General features: G+C 59.3%; 9 protein-coding genes across 9 annotated transcripts in view, besides 5 other annotated features; all 9 read right to left on the bottom strand.

Moving 5' to 3' along the window:
• The window catches only part of TraAM80_05343 (uncharacterized protein), a gene marked incomplete at both ends in the record, with an annotated part of 516 nt that extends 382 nt beyond the window's left edge, over positions 1-134 (bottom strand). Inside the window, one exon of the mRNA XM_029382226.1 lies at positions 1-134. This exon is cut by the window's left edge and continues 382 nt beyond it. Coding sequence (XP_029237907.1) covers positions 1-134 — 134 coding nt within the window.
• Positions 135-1,171: 1,037 nt separating this feature from the next.
• Positions 1,172-1,200: a sequence feature (A-rich).
• Positions 1,201-1,353: 153 nt separating this feature from the next.
• Positions 1,354-1,383: a microsatellite.
• A 165-nt stretch (positions 1,384-1,548) lies between these two features.
• Positions 1,549-2,349, bottom strand: TraAM80_05344 (uncharacterized protein; the record flags this gene model as incomplete). The annotated part of the gene is made up of 1 exon (XM_029382227.1): positions 1,549-2,349. One exon carries the CDS (start codon positions 2,347-2,349, stop codon positions 1,549-1,551), a length of 801 nt encoding a protein of 266 aa, XP_029237908.1.
• A 260-nt stretch (positions 2,350-2,609) lies between these two features.
• Positions 2,610-2,634: a microsatellite.
• A 468-nt stretch (positions 2,635-3,102) lies between these two features.
• On the bottom strand, positions 3,103-4,200 carry TraAM80_05345 (uncharacterized protein; the record flags this gene model as incomplete). Its single annotated transcript, XM_029382228.1, has 1 exon — positions 3,103-4,200. The coding sequence occupies one exon, from the start codon at positions 4,198-4,200 to the stop codon at positions 3,103-3,105; it is 1,098 nt and encodes a 365-aa protein (XP_029237909.1).
• Positions 4,201-4,653: 453 nt separating this feature from the next.
• Positions 4,654-5,454, bottom strand: TraAM80_05346 (uncharacterized protein; the record flags this gene model as incomplete). Its single annotated transcript, XM_029382229.1, has 1 exon — positions 4,654-5,454. One exon carries the CDS (start codon positions 5,452-5,454, stop codon positions 4,654-4,656), a length of 801 nt encoding a protein of 266 aa, XP_029237910.1.
• Positions 5,455-5,948: 494 nt separating this feature from the next.
• On the bottom strand, positions 5,949-6,548 carry TraAM80_05347 (ribosomal protein L7/L12; the record flags this gene model as incomplete). Its single annotated transcript, XM_029382230.1, has 1 exon — positions 5,949-6,548. The coding sequence occupies one exon, from the start codon at positions 6,546-6,548 to the stop codon at positions 5,949-5,951; it is 600 nt and encodes a 199-aa protein (XP_029237911.1).
• Positions 6,549-6,954: 406 nt separating this feature from the next.
• On the bottom strand, positions 6,955-8,892 carry TraAM80_05348 (putative protein kinase; the record flags this gene model as incomplete). The annotated part of the gene is made up of 1 exon (XM_029382231.1): positions 6,955-8,892. The coding sequence occupies one exon, from the start codon at positions 8,890-8,892 to the stop codon at positions 6,955-6,957; it is 1,938 nt and encodes a 645-aa protein (XP_029237912.1).
• Positions 8,893-9,017: 125 nt separating this feature from the next.
• Positions 9,018-9,049: a microsatellite.
• A 90-nt stretch (positions 9,050-9,139) lies between these two features.
• On the bottom strand, positions 9,140-9,592 carry TraAM80_05349 (uncharacterized protein; the record flags this gene model as incomplete). Its single annotated transcript, XM_029382232.1, has 1 exon — positions 9,140-9,592. The coding sequence occupies one exon, from the start codon at positions 9,590-9,592 to the stop codon at positions 9,140-9,142; it is 453 nt and encodes a 150-aa protein (XP_029237913.1).
• Positions 9,593-9,907: 315 nt separating this feature from the next.
• On the bottom strand, positions 9,908-13,243 carry TraAM80_05350 (uncharacterized protein; the record flags this gene model as incomplete). Its single annotated transcript, XM_029382233.1, has 1 exon — positions 9,908-13,243. The coding sequence occupies one exon, from the start codon at positions 13,241-13,243 to the stop codon at positions 9,908-9,910; it is 3,336 nt and encodes a 1,111-aa protein (XP_029237914.1).
• A 218-nt stretch (positions 13,244-13,461) lies between these two features.
• Positions 13,462-13,484: a microsatellite.
• A 90-nt stretch (positions 13,485-13,574) lies between these two features.
• On the bottom strand, positions 13,575-14,696 carry TraAM80_05351 (nucleoporin (NUP54/57); the record flags this gene model as incomplete). The annotated part of the gene is made up of 1 exon (XM_029382234.1): positions 13,575-14,696. One exon carries the CDS (start codon positions 14,694-14,696, stop codon positions 13,575-13,577), a length of 1,122 nt encoding a protein of 373 aa, XP_029237915.1.
• Positions 14,697-14,854: the final 158 nt, after the last annotated feature.

Consider the following 14,854-nt stretch of genomic DNA (forward strand, 5'->3'; position numbering starts at 1 on the left):
GCGGACGCCACACACGACGGCGCAGCATTTCTGTGGGTTTTTCGTCCTCTGTTGCCACGTGAAGCGACGGTCCTTCTCCAGCCGCGTCGACGCTTCGCCGTCCAGCATGGCGGCGCCGGTATTTTCTGCGCCATCAACGCCTTGTCGCAAATGGCGGCGGCCTCCAGCAAGGCGCTGGAGATCTCCTCCCGCAGCTTCTTCGTGTAGTCGCCAAGAGCACCCCAACCCCCCGTCCCGCGCGCTCCGTCAGGGCGTCCTCTCGGACCCTCCGCAGGAGTGCGACCTCATCCTGCCGCTCCCGCGCCATGTCGATCATCCGCATCACAAGCGCTGCAGAGACTTTGTTTGCCTCCGCCACCAGCACACTGCCGGCGCTTTTCTCGCCGACTTCGCTGCCTCCTTGCGGGTCCGCAGCGCCCGCCCCCATTTCCGTTCGGTGCTGCTCTCGTCTTTTTCCCCGCTGGTGTTGAGTGTTATTGCCTCCGCCTCCCCCATGGCCCTGTTGGCGGCGTCGCACCTCACCCCGTACTCGCGGGTGGCCTTTTCCGCCGATGTGCGCAGGTGTGCGATGCCAACAATCCGCCTTTCCTCGAAGCAAAGGGACAAGCGACGGTGGTGGTGTTTGGTCCGCTGCACCGCCGCAAAGGGCGCAAGGGCCGGAAAAACACCCGTCACCTGCGCAGAGAGAGAAAGAAAAGCATGAGGAGAGAAGCGAGCATAAAATCCAACAAACGAGGGAATACCCTCGGCGTCGCTTCGGTTGCCCCTTCGCAGGTGTCAAGGAAAAGTGCCACAGTGGCACACTGCCGGGTAGCACAAGAAGTGACGGAAGGAAGAATGAGGGGCGGGGCGCAGCGACATGATGATGGTGACGGAGCGAAACGACGCAAGCGCCACACGGCAGACACGCAACCCCCCGCCCCGCTGCGTGACTGGACGGGTGAAGGGGGTGGCCGCGATGGTGAGGAAGAGCGCGGGGTGTGGCGCCGCGATGCTCACGGAACACGACTGTCACCCCTCCCTCCAAGGTCGAAGGCACCCGCCCCAGAAATTGCGGGATAAATCAATATCAACAGAAAATACAAGACGGGGGACGACGCGCGCACGTGCAGTCGCATCCAGACAAAAACAAAAAAAAAGCTGGAAGGCAAACTCACGTCGCTGAGAAGATAATAAAACAAAAACAAAAAAACAAAAAAAGCTGCCGAGTTGTCTCACCCATGCAGATCGGCAAGAAGCGGCCCGGCAGCGGCAGTGACCATCATGGAAGCTGAACACAAAAGGCCTCTGGCAGGATCCTTCTGCCCCTTTCGACACCCCTCACACCAAGCCCCCTTTTTTTCCCACTCACTCATATATATATATATATATATATATATATATGCTTGTATGTACCCGGATGATACCACCCGCCATGTCATCTACTCCCCGCCTTTTCCGGCCTCCATACGGCTCACTCTCTCTCCCTCTCATTCCATCAGCTCTCACCTTTCTTTTCATGTTTCGCAGGTTGCATCCTCCACGCCCGGTGCATCATGTCAACATGTTTCAGTAGCCGTAGTAGAAATGTCGATTTTTGCCACCCACACTTTGGTTCAAAGACAACGGCTCCGGGTGGTCCTGCCACACCCTGCTGCCGCCACTTTTCTCCCCGTCCGCCGCTGCGTCGTCACGCTCTATATAGAAACCGTTGCCAGCGATAAAGCCATCGTCACCACGGTACGCGTTCCCCTCGGCAAAAAGGAGAAGGGACACAAGCAGCCGATTTCGCCTGTTGTAAAGGAAGTAGTGTTGCGAGAACAGGGAGCGGGACACCATGGGGTCGCAGCTGGGGCACGCAAAGCGGAAGTACTCGCATCCCTGGCTTGCGTCCATCACCTGCTCGCTCACGAGCGTCCAAAACTGCTTCACCGCCAGGCGACAGGAGTCTGGCATAGAGTGCAGAGTAACATCCACCTCGGCCCGCACCTGCGCCTCGTTGCAGACCACAAAGTCCTCCTCCGTGAGTACCGAGAAGTCGTAGCCCTCGTCGCCGTATATGCTGTTCAGGGCAGCCACGAGGTAGACGAGCCGCTCGTCAATCGCCTCCGGGTCAACGGGCTCAAAAACAACTGGTGAAGTGCTGCTCAACTGCAGCGGCGGGGGCGACACACTGCAGTTGGGGGCGGGAGCGAGTGGTGGGGTGTTCGCATTCGCGTACTGTGCCATGGAGGCCGCGAGCTGCTTCTTTTTGCGGGTTTTGCGGCAGGTGAAAGCCTCCAACCGCACCGTCATGAGGCACCCCTGCGCCTCGACGCCTTGGAGCAGGGAATTCAGAAATTCAAAGCTTGCAAGGGGAACAAAATCCATCCGTGCCTCAACAAACAACGGCAAAAGGAATAAATACAACTACCAGCGACCTCAACGCAAACAGAGGGAAATTCGAACAGTGGCACGCGGATAACACACTAGCAGGGGCTAAAGGAACGCGGACTGTCACTGTGTAGATGCTGTTACTGTCTTTTGAACGACCTCCCACTCCCCCCACTTCCCACTTCAGGGAGACCTAAAATCTATAGTTCTTTCAGTTTCCTTGATGTTGCCCTTGGCGTCTCCTTTTATCAGTACGCCACACGCACACACACACACACACACTTCGTCGCTCACTGTGTGTGATTCTTGTTCAGCACGTATATGTACCGGTCTTTGAATGGAGTTGCCGCATCGTAGCCCAGTGGGTTATGCGTGCATTGGGGAGGATCAAAGAGGAAGAGGCCAGGAACGGTGTAAGACACAACAAGCAGGCAGAACTCATCAAGGGCAGCTAGAAGTGAAAAAGCAACTCTGCAATTCATGGTCGTTACCACCACAAAAGCAGCGGGGAGACAAACTAAAGGCAGAACGTTTGTTTGTTTTCTGCGCTTTCGTCTTTTATTGCCCACATGTATAAGATTTCTATGGCCGTGGCGGTGCCACATAGATGCCGCCAGTCCTCAAAACTGCAGACATAAACGTTATTCCCGCCATTTTTGGTATCCTTCTTGTTTGCTTTCCCGCACCTTTTTTTTGTTTTTGGTTTGCTTTCGGGGAAGGGGGGGAGGGTTCCCCCGGTGGCGCAGCCTTTCATCGTGCGTGGCTCCGCTTTCTCTTCGCCGCGGACCTCTTGAGGGCATGCGCCATCGCCCTCGGCACTCTATTCAGCTTGGGCCGCTGCCGCCGCAGTGTTTGCGCCCTCTGCGCAGCAGCGGCGCGTGTGGGGGCTGCCGCATTCCCCACCGCCGTCTTTTTGCACGTGGGCGCCCGCCGCGCATGGCGTGAGCCGCGCTTTTTTGCTGCCCGGCTGCCCCTCTTTCGCGCGGAGTCTGCCACCTCCGCCGGCGCGGGGGCCACCGCCGTGTGCGTCATCTTTGCCAGCGGCTGGGCCTTCTTTCGCGTCGCTGAGGCGTTGCCCCGCGGTGGTGTGGCCTGGCCGGCGTCAAGCGGCCGCATCATCTTCTCGTTGCGTGCCGTCTCCGCCGTGCACTCCCGCAGCTGTTCACAGAAGCCCTCAAAGAAGGAGCAGCCGTTGGACAGCTTCTTCTTCAGCTCCCTCCGCATGTGCTCGTTGCGCCGTGCGGCAACCTCATACGGTTTGCGCTGCTCAAGCGGCAGACCCCGCCAGTTCCGTCGGCAGGCATCCAAAAAGACGGCGTCCTGCTCAAAACTCCCCGCATCAGGTCCGTGCCGTTTAATGTACAACTCCTTCGCGTAGACCTCTAGTGCCCGGTTGGGCAGCTGCGGGACGGGGATGGACTCGAGCATCAGCCAGGGCCGCTCCATGCACTCAAAGAGCTCACGGATGCGGCGGGTCTGATTGTTTTCTACCGCCTCCCGCTGCTTCGCCACCGTCGTGATGCGTCGCTTTAGAGCCACAATCTCCGAGTCAATGTGATGCAGCAAGAACCTGTACGCATCCTCAGAGACGTCTCCGTGTTGCTGCTCCTTCGACGACTGCAGGGCCGCTGCTGGTGGCGGTGGTGAGGATGCAGCCAGGGCTGCTGACACATCTGCGCCGGCGGCACTGTCGTGCGTGGGTTCCGCGAGGTCGCCGTGATGGAGCAAAGGGGTGCCCTTCCTCGTGCTCGGGCTAGTGTGGACGGGGCGAGCCTTTGCCATCACGGCCCGCCCCAGCGTAAAAGGTCCCTCCTGTTCGAAGAGGCATCGCAGTGTGCGGCGCAGCATGCGTGTGCAGAAAGCTACGAAAAACAAGATCTGCCGGCTAAAATCCTGCACGCGCCACGCACGCCAGCATGCAGTGGCTGCGGCAAGAGATGGGAGATGTCTGTGAACTGCACCGCCGCACCCCTCACAACGGTGTGCTGCATAGCAAACAGGGCAGGGGGAAGCAGAAGCGGAAAAAGAACACAAAAAAATCTTGACAGGCACGTTTGTCCTCCTGCAGGCAGTGCACACGAAGGCAATGGCTCGTACTCGATGACCTCACACACCCACACGCTTGCGGATCCGTGCACCCACGCACATATAACCCATCACAACTTCCCAATTAAACACGACGAAGAACAGCCACAACGAAACACGAAGAACAATAAAAAGGGAGACAAACAAAAAAAGTAACGTTGCGCCCCGTTTTACACCAACGCTTATGCCCTGCAGGCTGAGTCTTACGTTAAGTCTTCACTTGAGGGCGCTGTATCCCTGCACATCCGAGGACGCCAACGCCTGCTCGGCCTCCGCACTCCCGGGACGATAGACATGCTCGAGGTCCACCTCACCCCGCACCAGCTGCGTCTCGCGTGTGAGGTGGGCCAGCCGCTTCTCAATGCGCATGACGCGGTGGGCCAGGTAAAGGGCAACGACAAACATGCACAACGCGATCAGCCACCCGCCGGTCCCAAAGAGAGCCACTGCACTCATGATGCACATAAAGTCCAGGCGAAACCACATGAGCAGAATCCACTGTTGCCTAGTAACTTCAGTGTAGTGTGCCACGTGCATCGTGCGGGCCGCAAACAGAAAGGCGGCTGCCAATCCGGGAATCGCAACAAGGTACTGCAGCCACACCGGCATTTCAAAGCGGCACCAGCCAAGGGAGGTGGGAAACACAAACTGAAGGAATGTAATAACGGGGGCCGCTAGTCCACACACCACAACAGCGCCGTATAGCGCATTCCCGTGGCTGTACAAAGGCGGCGGCGGGGTCTCGTCGATGCCTGCCCCCGTGACAGCGTCATCCATGGCCGCCCCCGCACTGCGTGTGAGACGTTGATGCTGGTAGTCGTAGATCTCCACGACGGTGTGCCGCAGCGAGTCAACGACGGCAACGGGGTCCAAATCAGGTGCCTCTTCCGGCGCACACTCCTCCAGCTCCGGGTGGTCCTGCTTCAACGCATTAAGAATTCTCGCCAGGATGAAGTCGAAGGTGAAGAAGAAGATGAGCTCAACCGTCGCCAAAAAAAATATCAGGATCTCCGCCATGGTAAACGTGCCCCTCGATACGACGTATGCAGTGCTTCTCCTGCTGCGAACTAACCCACCCTCTCTCTTCCTCCCTGTTTATATTTCTCTTTCGCGGCCTCCCCGTCTGTCTGTCTATTTGTCTTTATATATCTATATATCTACAAATGCAACGCTGTTATGGTGGCGTGTCTGCTGTAAGCCGTCTCACAACCTTTGCTCCCTTGTGGGCGACAGGCACAACACATACGCGTGAAAGAACAAAAGGTGAAGGCAACAAGCAGAAGCATCACAGCAAACCAAAGAACAAATAAATAAAAACAAAAGAAAAAGAAGAAAAACAGAGGAAGTACCAAAACAAAGAAACAAACAAACCAAAATCCACACGAACACCCCCCCCCCCCCACACACACACAGCACAAACGTCTGCTCCCTCCTCACTTGCAAGCAGACTTTACGGCATTCATAGTGACCATCGTAGCAATGACGCTCTTGCAAGGGGGCAGAGAGAAGCGTCACAGTAACTCCACCTCGGCGCCATGGCCCTCAAACAGTGTCTTGAGCTTCTCCGCGTCGGCTCGTGCCATCGCCTTCACAAGGACGCCTGGACATCGCTCAACGGCAGCTTTTGCCTCCTGCAGCGGGAGCGCAGAGACGGCGCGCAGCTCCTTGATGAGCTTCACCTTGTTGGCCGCGGGGTACTTCCTGACGGTGAAGTCAAATACATTTTTATCCACGGCCTTTCTTGCTGGTGCCCCTTGCGCCGATGCTGCTGCCTCGCCCTGCGTGGGGCTGTTGGGTGGGGCTGGAGCCGCACCAACTGTACCGACGCTGCCGCCGGATACCGCCCCCATGCCTTGCAGTAACGCCTCCTCGTAGGCGAGTGGGGCCGCGGCAGGCGGCCTTGCAGTGCCCTTCAGAACAAACTCGTGAAACTTCCGCATCGTCGCCAGGTCCATATTTACGTACGCCTCAGCGATTGCCTCTACTGTCGCGGCACTGTCCCGCATAGGAAAGGCCTTCATCCCCCGCGGCATCGCAGTGCCAGCCACGCCACCAACGGTGAACCAGCGGCGCAGCAGCCTGGCGCTCACTTCAATTTGCACATGCCGCATGTAAGCTATTTCCCTTCTCTATCCTCAAGGGAATAAGAAAAGGCAGTGCACACCGATAACAGTGTGCGTGTCTGGGCGTGTGGGTGCGCCCGTGCCACAGCCGCAGCGGAGCGGCATTCATGCGGTCGCATCGCCCGCAGCGTTTGGAAGATGAAGCAAGTAGCAGAAGCGACGCCGGCACTTTCCACATCATACACACTCACCGAGAAACCAAAAATAATGAGGTCAAGAGGCCCCTTTTTCTTTTCTTTTTTGGTTTCCCCTTTTGTGTATGTTGCTAATGCCCCGTCATCGATGGGAACCCTTCAATCTCTCCCTGTCTTACTCCTTTCCCTTACCCAATCTTCCTCTCTTACTCCCTGCTTCCCTTCAGCTTGACCCTCGTCACTGCGTGGGCTGACGGGGCCTACGGTGCCGTCGTTGAGGGGATGGCACTGGCCCTCGCCTCCGCTGCCACCGCTGCTATCGGCGGTAGCGGCGGTGGCAGAGACGTCGACGACAGCCGCTCACCACGTGTCGATCTCCGTGAGGTGCGCTGCAGGTACGGGTCCTGGGCGAGCTGCTGCACGTCGTGGCGGTCGGAGGGGTGGTACTCGAGGCACTTCTGTATAAGCTCCTTCGCCTCCTGAGAGACCCGCGGTGTGTCGGGAAACCGCAGCGTGCGGGCGGAGGAGACAATAAGTTTGTCCTGCCAGATGCGCCGCTGCGATTCACCCTCCGCGAAGGGGCGCCTGCCGAACAGCATCTGGTAAAAAATGATGCCGCAGGACCAGACGTCCACCTTGTTGCTAATCCGGGGCGTGGCCGCGGTGTCGAAGCACTCCGGCGGCAGGTACCAGTAGGTCCCTGTGCCCTGCGACGTAAGCTCAATTGTAGGGTTGTCGCACGGCCCATCGCGGCTCTGGATCAACTTGCTGAGACCAAAATCCGTGATCTTGATGTCCAGACTGCTCGCATTGCTCGAGTGAAACAAAATGTTCGCAGGCTTTAGGTCGTAGTGGATGATCGGTTGCTCCTGCGCCGCCAGGTAGCGGAGGGCGCTGACGATCTGCAGGAGGACTAACCGCGCCTCCGTCTCCCGCATGCACCCGCACCGCTTGAGGTGCGTGTCGAGGTCGTTTCCCCGGCTGTACTCCATGACAGAGACGAACATCGCCTCGCCGTGCTCAAACTCGTCGTACAAGCGCGTGAGGTGTGGGTGCTGCAGGGTTCGCATGATGGCCAGTTCGCGGTCAGCGTGACGGCGGTAGTGCAGGCGCGTCTGCGCTGACCACTCGCGTTGCATGCGGTGGATCTTGCACGCCACGTAGCGCGCCTCCTGCAGGTCGAACGCCTTCCACACCTCCGAGAAGCCGCCTTTGCCAAGCAGGTGCATCAGCACGTACCGCCCCCCCTGCCCAATGGCCGGCACGGCCATGAACTCCGAGGCATCCTCGTCGCTCACGCGGCGTATCTCCTTCAGGAAGGCCTTCTTCTCGTGATCCAGCTCCAACTGCCGCTGCTTCACCGCCTGTATGCTGCCGCCAAGTGCGGCAAACTCGGAGACGTACAGTTGCAGCGCCTCTTGCGACTCCATCAGCGCGTTCTGCGTCTCTGGCGTCATGGAGTCCTCGTCACTGCTGCGCAACAGCTGCCGGACACGCTTCTCTGCTGCCTTCTTCAACTCCTCCACCTCATCACGGCGGGACGCCAACTCCTCCAGCTGCATGATGAGCTCCTTCGGGGTGTTGCCCTCCACCCACACCTCGCGACCGCCGCTGTGCCACATCGCAATCTGGCCGAGCTCAAAGTGTTTCTGGTGCAGCGCCCTTCGCGCGTCGCTCCTCGCCTGCCGCGCCGTGCGTAGCATCTCCTCCTGCAGCACACGCTGATAGTGCTCCGCGCGCAACGCCACCTGATTCAGCTGTGCTTCGGACGAGGCAAGCGCCCCCTCCGCGGCCACCACCTTTGCCTCCATCGACAACAGTCGCTCCCGCAACTCGTCAATCTGTGCATCCCTGTCCGCAATCTCCTTTTTGAAGGTCGAGGCGTCTGTGATGAGTCCAAATGAGGCAAGCGTCACCTGCCGCAGCTTCCGCTCGTGGGGAGGCCCACCAGCACCACCACTGCAGGAGATGTTCGGTGCAGGCACACACACGCAGTCGCCGGCGCCGTCGCCATCGCTGCTATCAGTGGGTTTCTCCAGAGAGGTGGGAGCATAACTCTTCAGGGGGGAGTGGCACGCGGAGCCCTTTTTTTCCTGCGGCGGCGGTGGCGGTGGCGGTGGCTCAACATCCACCACATCAGTGCCCACGTCCCCCTCACGCGACCGCTTTCGCTGCTGCCGCGGCTCACTGTACCGCATGGCACCTTCTAAGACATTGTGACACGAGGGATAAAAGGACGCATGGGAGTTTGCATACACATCTCAATTTGTACTACATCTTTTGCAAAAGCACGCCACATCGATTGGATGCCCATTTGTTCTCCGAGTGAGGGATAGAGAGAGTGAGTGAGTGTGTCTGGCACGCAGAGACAGCGGAGATGGGTCCACTGTGAACGCGTATGCATACTACACAATACGGGGCGCCCTCTTGGCCCACACACCTTTTTCACCGCAGCACCCGCTCCACCAGCCAGTGGCCCCCCTCAAGATACAGCACAAGAACGAAGGGATCGACCAGCTCCGGCACGTTGCTCTGCAGACACACTACACATTGCTGCAGCACCAGCCTCTGCTCCACGGGGGAGTAAAACGCCGCATGCCCTCCGCAGGAGCAGAGCACCCAGTCCGTCGACTCCCGCACCGCCGTCTCCTCCAAGCACATCACCGGCTCCACAAACTCCAGCGTGGCCTTGAAGACGCACTCACGGTGAAAGTTCACCTGGTCCATGGAGCGACTCCGCACGACGCGAGGGTCCTCGAGAAACGCTAGCGAGTCAACCGGCACCGTCGTCCGTTCCCCCTCCTTGCTGGTGTGAATGAGCATGTTGAGGTAGCCCTTCTTGATAAAGGCGAGGTCCGGCGTCGTCTCCAGCGCGGCTGCCTCCCGCCGCTTCCCCATCCCGTCCCCACAAAATAACTACGCCGTGTAACACGCTCGCAGCGGCACGCACTTTTGTTGTTGTTGCCATTTGGCCAGCCATGAAGAAAACGGCAGACACACATATTGAAAAAAAAAAGGCAATGGAGGAATGCAGGGGAGTGAAAAGAGAGAAAAACAAATAAGAATAATAAAAGGGCCTGCAGTGTGCTCGTGGCACAACCTGCAACAACCTCAGCCGCGCGCACACACCCACACAACACGCATATATCACTAAATTCAGCCCCGCGGCCGCCAAGAGATGGCACTCCACACCCACTGAGACGGCAGCCGTGCCTACCACAGTTCGACAGCCTCCGGCCGCAGCAGCTCCCCATCTTCATCGTACACCGCCTCCCCGTCTTCCTCCTCCGCCGCCAGCCTCATGTCGTCGTCATCACTCGATATGGCGAGGCCGTTCCAACTGTCATGAGCCCCCGCGGCCCCGCGGACCATGGGATCACCGGAAAACAGTGTTGCCTCCTTTCGCAGCTGTGGTGCAGCGAAGATGCACTTCCCAAACTGTTCTGCCACTATAGAAAAACCGTCGGCGTCGTTGGCGGCGCCTAGGCGTTCAAAGAACACATTGGGATCACTGTGCCGCTCTTCCACCTCACGCTGCTCCGCCGCAAGCCGGCGATGCGCCGGGGCGCAAACATTGCACTCCGTGATGTCATTGAGGCAGCGTTGGTGGAAGGAGTGCTGGCACATGAAGTGCACCACCGGGAGGTCCAGTGCGGTGTGGCAGTGGTAGCACTTGTGCGCCTGGAAGACGGTCGCCTTCGTCTGCAACGCGTCTATTTCGCTGTGCAACTCGTGCAGTTTCTTCAGCCGCGCGTCAATGAGACTGTGCAGCTCCTCCGCCCGCTGCGCGTCCCTGCGCATCATCCGCAGAACGTACTCGCGTACGGTGCCAAGCTGAAGTTTCGGGTTGGTGCTGAGAACCTCCACCACGGCGAGCGGGGAGAGGAGATTGTGCGCCTCAATGCATTCCAGCACCTGCACCAGGTCCTTCCACTCCGTATCTGGGCTGCGGACAAGCAGCGAAAGGAGTGACAACCACAACTCCTTCGTGGATTCGTCGAACCCTCTGTTGCCGCTGTTGTCCACATTCGCCTTGCTACGGTCACTAACCCCACCGCTACTACTCTGCAGGTTGCCGCCGCCCTGCTGCAGTTGGGTGCAGCAGGCGTCAATAAGTTTCTCTCGCGCTGCCCGTCGTATCGCCGGCGTGGCACCCTCCTCCAGCCTCTTCGCATAGTACTGCATGATATCGGAGGGGAGATGCAGACGCCGCAGCAGCAACAACACTCCCTCCTCGAAGTCGTGCTGCTCCGCCAGGGCTAGGGCATGGTAGTCGTCGTAACTGCCAGCGTACGCCTCCATGAACGTCAGCGCCTGTTCAAGTCGCCGCTCGTAGGGTTCCACCGTGTACACCTCCGTCCCCTCCGGCGTCACCTGGTGGCGGATGCACTGCCGTAGCTCCCGCGTCATGTACAACTCAAGCAGGGTGTTGTACACCAGCCGCTGCGACTCATCTCCGCCGTCAATCACGCCGCTCTCCACCACCGCACGCAAAAAGTAAAATAAACACACAGGGGAATCAACAAACACCTGCATGAACTCCTTCGCCTCGCCACGGTGCGGCGGGCGTGATTGCCGCTGAAGCGGATAGCTGTAGTTCTGTGCAGCGCCGCGGTGGGGGCGGGTGGGGTCCGCGAGACGCCGCGCAGGCCCCTTCCACTGAATGCACAACTCCGCCACCACCTCGGTGCTGGCGCGGGGCTCCATGCCGGCCAAGTCCTTCCCAACCTCGAGCAGGATGGCCTCGGCGTCGTCGACGCCCAAGGTGCGAATAAACGCAAGCGCCTTCGTTGGGTTGTGGAGGTTCTCGAGCTGAATCATCACGTAGTCGTGTGGCTGGGCGTACTTCTCCGCAAGATAAATCGCGGCATCGTAGTATCCCGCCTGGCGGCACACCTCAATGGCGTTGTGAGCGTCAAAACGAATGTCGTCGCGGTGAATGAACGCCGACAGCCGCGCCTCATCCCGCAGTTTGATGTAGCAGTTCAGCAGCAGCGTCGTGTGGCTGCGGTTGGCGAGGTTCCCGTGGCGCTTGTGGTGCAGCTCCTCCAGATACCGGGTGAGGTCGGTCGTGTGTTGTCCATTGACGAAGATTCGAATGACGTACGAGGGCTCGAGGAAGCCAATAGCCTCAATGTACTGATCGATGGCCTCCGCGTATTTCTCCTTCGATACGAGGTAATCACCATACTTCTTCTGTATGCTCATCTGCTGCGAGGCGTCTGCGGCGTGCAGCCGACGCACAAGCCGCTTCGCCACATCGTAGCACTCCTTCTGAAAGAGTTGCTCCAGCCGGGCCTGGAGGTCCGTTTCTACCAGCCGCACCACGCGCTGCGCCACAAACTCTTCATGTCTCGCCTCCTGGCAAATGACAAGAATGTCGACTGCATCGGCGACCAGCCACGCGGCGTTGGTGCAGGCGTTCTCCTGCGTGCGGGCCAAACACCGCAGACGGTTAAACAGGTCGTAGCACTGCAGCGTGAATTTCTCCGGCCGCGCCCCGCTCTGCGTCAGCACAACGACGTAGCCGCGGTGTGCCAGTAGCCGCCGCTTGCGCCCCTCCACCTCCGCAAAGTGCACAGCACCAAAAAGTGTGGGATCGAACACCGGCAGAGTGATGGACGTCTGTGCCGAGGGCGACAACACCTCCTCGCTTCCGAAGATGGCTATCTGGTCGCTTGTGGTGCTCGCGACGACCAATTGGCCGCCGTCAGTCAGGCTGCAGCACTCCGGCGCCGCCCCAAAGGGTGGGTCGCAGCGGTGCTCAGCGTAGTCCGCGGCGCCGGTCACCTGCCACACCGTCACAACGTCGGCAAAAACAATGTACAGCGCATGCGCGACAGCGTTCCCGGCGCCGGGCCCAAAAAGGTGCTGTTTGCCCTGCGCCCCACGTGGTGTGAACTTCGCCCCCGGGAAGCCGACAAAAGCGATGGCCCCGCGTGCCACCCCACTGCGAAGGCGACGCATCTTCACGCTGGGGTCGCGCTCAAGGTCGCCGCGCAGGACCACAACCTCGTCGCTGACGAGCGCCACCGCGGCGTTCTGAAGGTCCTCCGAGACATCAAAGTCCACCACAACAGTGCGAAACGCCGTCACAGGGATGGCGTTCTCCGCGTCTCCCTCCCGCCCTCTAAACTTCAACGAGCTCATCAACTCCGCGTTGTAGTTGGTGCGCAGAACAACACTCTCAGACGGCGGTGGGTACTTCGCTCCGAAGAGACGATGCTCCCTGCACGGCGGTGTGGACTCGGACACCGCGTCCAGGCTCCACACCCGCAGGATGCCGGTGTTCAGCGCGTCGTCATCACCGATGGTGACGAGTACGTTCCGTGAACGCAGGTGCTTCATGTGCGTCACGGCCCCCTTGTACGCGGGGAACTCCAGCAGCGTCGTGGCGCCACCGCGGTCCACGGCGTACACGAACCCCTCGCCGTCGCCCACGAAGAGGGCTTTGTGGCCGTAGCAGCAACTCGTTATCTCCATGCGGCTCAGCGGCCCCTTCAGCACCTCCGACTCGAAGAACTTAAAACTCCGCCAGACCGCCGCCATTGACAGCAAAACCGCCTGAATACGCGATACAAGCAAACACTTTACTAGACACGGCACCGCAGCGGGGATCAAAGTAATGCACGCAGAGAAACAGACGCGTCGTTGAGCGTCAAGACGAGAGATGGAGAAAGGAAAGAATACGAAGGACGAAGAGAGGTTAAGTGAACACGGGACAGCCGCATGCGGCGGACGTCTCTGTGTCAGTGTGCAGGGCAAACCAACAACAACAGCAACAACAACAGCTGAGCCGATGAAGATCAAAACACAAGAAGGGCAAATCGGGCGCTTTAATGTGGATAGGGATGATGAAGGGCTCTGACTACACAATGCCTCATACTGAGCCCACCCGGTGCCGAATCGCACGCATGTCTGCCGTGTCCTTCTCCAGTAGCTCTACTAGGGCTTCTACCCCCTCCTGAATGTGCTCCGCAAAACGTGTCCAGTTCTTTAGAAGCTGTGGGTCTGTGCGTCGCTGCAGCATACCACCCTCTTTCGGAATGGCGGGCTCACGCGCCTCCTCCTCACCCGGGCAGCTTCGAAGAAGCGATGCGACAGCTGCGGACTCGGCGTCCAGGAAAGGTTGCAGCTCTGATAGTGCCGCCTTGTACACACCTGGCGCCGCAAGCTGCAGCTTGAGGGTCTTGACAATGCTTGCGATGCGTCCCTCCTCGCCAAGCGGCAACCCGAGGCGTCGAAGCGTCTCCACTTTCTTCACAAGTGAGTACCATCGACGCTGCAGCATGACCTGCTCCAGCATCAGCTCCCGGCACTGAGCGACATTTGCCTCGTCCAACTGTCTAAAGTGCTCTGCTTTTGAGATCAGCGCCTCCACGTGCTTCCGCATGGCTGCAATGGCCTCCTGCTGCTTCTCCACCCGCGCCTTCAGCTCCAGCATGAAGTGCACGGGCGTCGGGTACATGCGAAGCGGATCCGGGTTGCGTTCCTGCGCCCGCAGCAGTTCCTCCTCCCTGCAACCGCCGCCTGCCTGAGCAGTGATAAATCGCTCCCGCTCCACCGCCATGGTCGATTGCCCGGGGGTACACATGTTGTAGAGAAAGGCACGAAAGCGGCAGTTGGGGTGCAGGGCGTTGTATGCGTTGTCCAGCTCCAGCAGGTAACGCCCCAAGGTGCTCTGTCCCCCAAATTCCTGAAGGTTCTGTGCCGCTCTCATCGGATCATTATTATTTGCATCTGCCGCCACCCCAAATCCACCAGCACCCGCCACCCCAAAACCGCCAGTCGCCGTGCTGGCGGCAGTCCCAAAACCGCCAGTCGCCGTGTTGGCGGCAGTCCCAAAACCGCCAGTCGCCGTGTTGGCGGCAGTCCCAAAACCGCCAGTCGCCGTGTTGGCGGCAGTCCCAAAACCGCCAGTCGCCGTGCTGGCGGCAGTCCCAAAACCGCCAGTCGCCGTGCTGGTGGCAGTCCCAAATGCACCAGCAGGGGCACCAAACATCCTTCGTTTTCCACTAAACTTGACGCAATTGTTTGAAAGAGAAATGCGCGGTGCACTTGTGGGGCGTTGAGTGAGCCGGAAGCGGCGTTCCCAAATAGCAGTGGGGTTGCTCAAACGCTGTCACCACGCGCTGCATTGGACTGCCCACCGCAGACAGC

The sequence above is a fragment of the Trypanosoma rangeli genome (assembly GCF_003719475.1).
Source record: "Trypanosoma rangeli strain AM80 chromosome Unknown Tra_15.4_contig_00172, whole genome shotgun sequence".
NCBI classification, from domain to species: domain Eukaryota; phylum Euglenozoa; class Kinetoplastea; order Trypanosomatida; family Trypanosomatidae; genus Trypanosoma; species Trypanosoma rangeli.